Below are 6,566 nucleotides of genomic sequence, written 5' to 3'. Positions count from 1 at the left end.
TTTAAGAAAATGTGCCCATTGAGCAGCAGCTAGAAATACCAGATGAAATAGGAGACACTGCCTTTAAATGTATAAAGAAATCTCAAGAAGGCCTGGCTATCACGTCTGGAGGGGCAAAGGTGACTGGGAACCCTAGCACTAAGAGAGTTGAGCTAGGAGGACTATGACTCTGAGCTAGCCTGAGCTACAGAGATAGACCCTATTTCAAAAAACATAATAAAACAACAACCAACACCCCCCCCAAAAAAACAGTAAACAAACGAGATTGTAGAGGAAATGAAAATCCAAAGCCTAACTGGTCATGGGGATTGCCTCAAACAAAGACTTGGACTCCAGAGTATTTGAGACCATATAATATAATGCTTTTAAGGATCACCTATCCAATAACTGTGTCAAAGGCTAAAGCTAGAACATCAGGCCATTGCCTACAGGGTGTGTTAGGAGTAGTTAACAGTATTTAGCACTCAGCGTCACTGAGACTACCCTGATCCTGTAGAAGCCAAGCTTCCTTAAATGTTCAGTCTAGCTTAGTCATCTTTGCCTCTCTCTCTGGCCACCTTCCTGGCTCTGTGGTTACTCCTGCTTATTGACTGACCTCACCTGAGGACTGAGTCCTACTGTCTGCCTGTCCCAAGGCTTTGGTGAAACTGAGGCCCAGTCATGATCTCCTCTAAGCTCAACACATGTATGGCTTCATTCCTAGTGGGTAAGACAGAGAAGGGATGTTGTACTTTCCAGGGGTTAGGGGTTGGTGAGGAGAATCTGGAGTTAAATTAAACAGGTGAGCTGCTCCCTGCATGCCAGGCTCTGGCCTCAGTGCCCTCAACAGACACAGCAAACAGCCGGAGTTGAAGAAAATCATCCAGTAGATAAGAGTTGGCATAACGTGAACGAGAGGGATAAATAAGTTAGCTTAAGTAAAAAGCCAAGAAAAATTACAAATGCTAGACTCTCTAGAAATGCAAATAATGATCACTAAAATCAAAAGCTCAGTAGGCGAGCTAAGTGTAGGTTGCCCCTCCTGGTTCCTGTTTCTCCACATTGTGGGCAGTATTTGAGGGTGGTGCAAACTGTAGTGGGTTGGCCAAGCACAGGGCACAGTGTGTCTTTGCAGAACTGAACTCATCCCAGAAGGCCCTCTCTTTCCCACTTTCTTGGAATTTGGAACTGTAGACACTGAGGGACTTCCAAGTCTCATCCCCTGTTTGGTTTGATCGGCTGTTGTTGTTGTTGTTGTTGTTGTTGTTGTTGTTGTTGTTGAGACTATATGACCAAGTAAGCACTGACCTCTGTCCTCCCCCATCCCCATCCCATGCAGGGATCACAGGCATGTACCGCCAATATCAGAATTTATCTTTTCTTCTGTACTCTTCTTTTCTTTGTAACCCCCCACCATCAGTTCTCAGCTGTGCCTCTGTGTGTGGACCATGGACCGTTCATTCTTTCTCTCCAGGTTCCCGCACCCCAATTCCTAGTGGCTCTGGCATTTGGCTCATCTTGCCTCTGGCCTTAACTAAGCTAATCCCCAGCTTCTCTGATTGCTCACTCTGCATCTATTTCAGGCCCTACTTCCCTTACAGCAGCTCACGCGATTAACCCCACTCTAACCATTCATTTTCCTGTGGACAGGTCTCTGCCAACACGAACTCTGTCACTAATATGCAGGAACCACAGAGCTTGGTCTTCCTATAAATACCTCAGTTCCAGCTTTCTGAAGGTGCTACACTGGTTGAGATGCGTTGGTCCAGAGTTTGTTTAAACTATGCTCATCAATTTCGTCAAAACCCAAGGAAAGCTGGTTTCCCACTTGCCTCCTGCTTGGTTTTCAGGGGGTAACTTCACTTGGGATGGTTCTCAATTCTGAACCAAGCTTTCTAGCTATTAAAGGAGAGGCTGACACACAGGGATGAGCCCGCTTGTTTGCCGATACAAAGGCTTCATTTGGGGGTAGATCTCAGAACCTGCTTGCACTAGAGAGTGCCTCTGTTCAGGAGACTGGATTTTTCTCCTAGACATCCCCAGACACTTTTAAAAAAATAACTAAAAGATATAAATGTCCTACAATCTAACTCATATTCTAAAGCACCACTGGCGCAAAGGGATATGCATTGATCAGGGATATGCATTGATCAGGGATATGCGTTGATCAGGGATATGCATTGATCAGGGATATGCATTGATCAGTTTAAGAACTAAGCTTTAATACTAGCCTTTCCCTTGACTCATGTCCAAGTAAGCAGCTTTTACTAGCTAGCTTTCTGCAAGTTGTATTTTTGCATCTTTTAGATGCTGGGGATACAGGCAGGGCCCAAGAAGCACAGTAGCTTATGGAGAGAGACCTTCTCTGCATGTGTCTGCAACCAAGTTTTCAACTCTGACTCCTGACTTTCCTCTGTGCTACCTGCTTTCATGGCTCTGAGAGTCATGAAGTTCAGCTTCATAGCCATCCCTGGGATGCTTTTAATATGTATCAGCAATCACTGAGTTCCTAGTGTATGCTACGCTCTGACAGCATTTAGGAAAATCAAAGGTAAACGGAAGAGGATTGTCCCTGTGTGTTCATGACTCCTTCCATTGCCAAAGCACAGTGCACAAAACAAGCATAGACTCCCTATCTCATTTGAAAGAAATACACACACACACACACACACACACACACACACATGTGCCCTTCACTTTCTACTTCAGACACTTGGGTTCCCCACATAAAGAGTGCCCTGCCAGACAGGCTGAAAGAGGTGTGCCTGCCAACCTTCAGTAAGCTGCATCTCTGTGACATCAGTGGCTCTTGTCACCCATCCTTTTTAAACAACAGCACAGGTTCCTCTGCTTTAGATGCAGCCCTTCCCTAGAAGCAGGCATTATCTACCCGTTCGCAGAAACCATGACTGCAAGTGTATTTACCAAGGACAAGTCAAACAGACTTCAGAGGCACCGAGAGGGCATTAGCTTGTTGTAGCAACTGCCAAGAGAGCCAGTCAGCTGCTGCTCACCCTAAGGTATGGAGATGTAGTACTTGTGTGACATAATGTGACACACCACAGCTTCCATGGCAAGATGTTGAGGAAGGTTACAAGGATGGAGGGCAGAGGTGGGAGGACTAGGAAATTGGTGGGATTCAGGTGCATGATATGTAATTCACACACAGACACAAATCAATTAAAAGAGAGAGCGAGATGTAGTACTGTTTCTTCCAATACCTTTGACTGCCTATAATCATATTAGCCTTGAAAGCAAATGTCCATTAGTTACAATGGGTGCAAAGAAAATATCCCCCATTTTACCAAGATCAAAGAACAGCATATCAAATAATTCTCTGGATGTTACTCAGGGGATGTCTGTTGACTCCTCTGCTGATGTCAAATTTGCATCTTTTCCCAAATGCTTTCCGCAGTAAATTCCAAACCCTAGTTGCTTCTTTTCTCCCCCACCCCCTCCCCGACCCCTCACCGCCCAAGTGGTTTTTGGAACCAGCAGGCTTCTCAGCTATTAAAATGAAACCATTACTTCTGTCTTTCAGCAGACTGGAACATTCTTTTCCATGAACTGCCAGAAAAGTTTATGGTTTTTTAATATGCCCAGTAAAGCTGATAAATTACAAGGATCATAAAAGGCAAAGATAGCCAGAGGTTTAGAGCAAACGAAAGAGGCTGCGGTGAAAGCAAGATCTATCCTCCAGCCCTGCCCTCCCAAAGACAGTTTTAATTTTCTTGGCTTTTAAGTTTCACCGAAAGGATTAGGTTTTCTGGGTGGGACTCTCCCCGAAAGAGTCCGGTAGCCCCGGGCACGCACAGGCTAGCGTATCCTCCCTCCCAGCTGGAGGTTGCTTACCCTGGCTGGATTGACCAAACGCGAGCCCCAGGGCCAAGACCAACGCAGCACAGGGCACGGTCATGTCAGCTGGCTCACCCGCGCTCAGGATGCTGCGAAGCCCCGGCCTCCCTCTAACGCGCACATTTCCTGTTTCCTGCTCCTTTGGGTCGGTGCTCACTTGAAGGAGAGGTGTTTGCCTGATTTTTAGGAAGTGATGTAACTCCGCAGGAGCCTGTCAGACTGGCAAGGGTTGCAACAGAGGAGCTGCTTCGCCCAGCGCTGATTCAGTCAGCACCTCCCCAGCCCTCTGGAGTCCAGGCCTCCACCTCTCTGTCCCTGAGAAACAGACTCCGTTGCTCAGGTGTCATTCGGCACTGGGAGGGAGCCTGGACCACAGACGTTCCGATTTGACAAGTTTGCACATCTCTCTGATGGGTCTCTGGAACTGTCCGCAGAGCCCTGGGTAGCGCTGGCCTGAGCTCAGTGCTGACAGCACTTTCTCAAATCAGCGCTGTCTGGTAATAGCCCCATTGCCCACGGTGCAAAGGACCGAGCTTCGTGTGAAGGGAACTTTTACATTAAGTCAACCTAATTTTAAGTGTAAACAACTTGACGTGCTTAGTGGCTGTTGGGATGGACAGCCCAGGCCCAATCAACAGGAAACTGCTCTCGGGCCAGCCAGGCTCATTCCTCCGCCCACTCAGCACCTGCTCCGGAGAGGCTCTATTTGGATCTACAGACAAAGCTACACCCCGCTTCCCAGGAGAAATGTCTTTGCAAGGAAGCCTCTGCACTGGGGGACCTGCAGGTGGGGAGTGGCCTTTGTTATTGCAGAACCAGCAAAACAGGATTGAAGAGGATTAGCACGAGGCTAGAAATTCTATCCAATGGAAACAATGAAGGAGGAGGGAGGGTCTTTTACATCCTGGGGTGGCTAGAATGCACGCTGCTGAGCGGAGCCTAGAGACAGGGAGGCAAAGACGGTGAGGCTGAACCTCAGACTCCTCCAAACCCAGCACTATCCCCCCCCCCGCCCCCATCCCATCCTGTCTCAGCTGAGCTGCTAGGTGTAAGCGTCCCGAGTGGCCTGGGTTCCTCAACCTCCCCACCCCCAAAGGCAACCATGACCTTGTTCTCTGGCCCACTTCTCAGTTTTTTGCTCCAGTTCTTGTGGACCTAAGTAGTGGTGATTTCCAGGACAATCAGTGTGTTTCTGGACGCTTAGTGACAATTAGATCCACTCTTGATACCTTGGGAGAAAAGAAAACAGATGTGCTCAGAACGGGATGATCGGTCTGAAAGTCGCAGAGAAAGAACCATTCATTCATCACACTCACTGAGAGGCAACAGGCCCCTGGCTCCAAGACCCCATGGTGCAGAGTTTGGGTGGCACTTATTCCTGTGGGCGTGAGCTTTTCTCCAGCTGTGACACACACCTGCAAAAGAGAAAGCTGGGGATCTGGGAGTTCCAGGCTTTACTTTCCCACTGTCGTCTTATGAGAAGCTGCTTTGGCTATTGGCACACATTTGACAAGGGCAAGGCTATTGGCACACATTTGACAAGGGCAAGGCTGTCTGTCTGATTCCTTCCAGTAGGTGTTAAGCTGAACCCGAAGGAGTGGACACACTGGTGTGTAGGCCCTGTGTTGATTCTGACCACCACTCTGTCAGAACGATGGGCAACAGAAAACAAGACCGCAGAGAGAGAACCCCTGCGCAGCGTATCATTTTCCTTTGACTTCTGTGTTCTCTAAGACCCTCAGCGTGCGGCAGTGGGTGTTAAAGGAAAGAAAATTACCATCATTGATCTGAAAGTGGTGATACTCTGGAGACCCACCCACTGCAGCTATGATCACCAGAGACTGTGCGGTAGGAAAGGGCTATTTGCCTCTGTTTGTTCTCATTTCACCAGCCATTAATTTTGGAAAGTGGCTGCCAGGGTTTCTGGATTAAGTTCTGGCACACCTCTCAGCTGGAACTCAGTGCCTCAGCTTTGCCCCTCTGAGGCACTGATCTTTGTGATTGGCAGGCCCGCAGGTGTCTATAGATGGCTTGGGACAGCAAGAGGAAAAGGATCGTGGTGTCCCAGTGTCCTGGAGATGCCTTGAGACCTCTTCAAGCTCAAGGGGCCACAGAGATGAACGACGGAGTACCTCATTTTCTAAAGTCATTTACTCCCTTCCCTAGAGAGTCTGGCTTTTCCAGCCACCTGTTCAAGCCACAGAAGTGACTCCTCGACACGGTCATTGCTTTCTGTAGGTGTCCTGACTTCAACTCTGTGGGGACCATAGAGAATGAAGACATCCAAGGACCCAACTGAGAAGCATGAAGCTATTGCTGTGTGTGCCAGCTTCCTGTCCACAGTCCCCTTCTGTCCAAGATGTGTGCTTGTCAACATACACAGGAATGGGCATGTACACACACACACACACACATACCTTCATGTAGTGTTAAAAGAATGCAGTACCACCTCACACACTCATACACACACACACAACAGTGGTGCATACACCAAAGGTGTACACATAGTTGTGCACACTCCCAATACTCATAAATACACTCAAAGCTCCCCCTCCACACACATTCCTGCACACCATGGAATAAATGCAAACAAGAACAAACACTGGCCAGTTAATTCCAAACGCATTTTAGCAGGGGAGCTGGCTACATCTTTGTCAGACATCTTTAGACAGGCGGGGTCTGGGAAAGCATCCCAGCGTGTGTATCAAATGACAGGCTATATGAAGGCAGGC

The 6,566-nt window shown here is 48.1% G+C and overlaps 1 protein-coding gene across 1 annotated transcript in view; it reads right to left on the bottom strand.

Annotated features, from left to right (window-relative positions):
• Tmem154 (transmembrane protein 154) overlaps window positions 1-4,055 on the bottom strand; it is a 38,741-nt gene extending 34,686 nt beyond the window's left edge. The window contains exon 1 of the mRNA XM_021158876.1: window positions 3,832-4,055. Coding sequence (XP_021014535.1) covers window positions 3,832-3,895 — 64 coding nt within the window. The 5' untranslated portion in view covers window positions 3,896-4,055. The remainder of the gene's footprint in view (window positions 1-3,831) is intronic.
• Between the last annotated feature and the right edge of the window lie 2,511 nt (window positions 4,056-6,566).

Source organism: Mus caroli, chromosome 3 (genome assembly GCF_900094665.2).
Source record: "Mus caroli chromosome 3, CAROLI_EIJ_v1.1, whole genome shotgun sequence".
NCBI classification, from domain to species: domain Eukaryota; kingdom Metazoa; phylum Chordata; class Mammalia; order Rodentia; family Muridae; genus Mus; species Mus caroli.
This window is presented reverse-complemented; position numbering and strand designations above follow the sequence as displayed.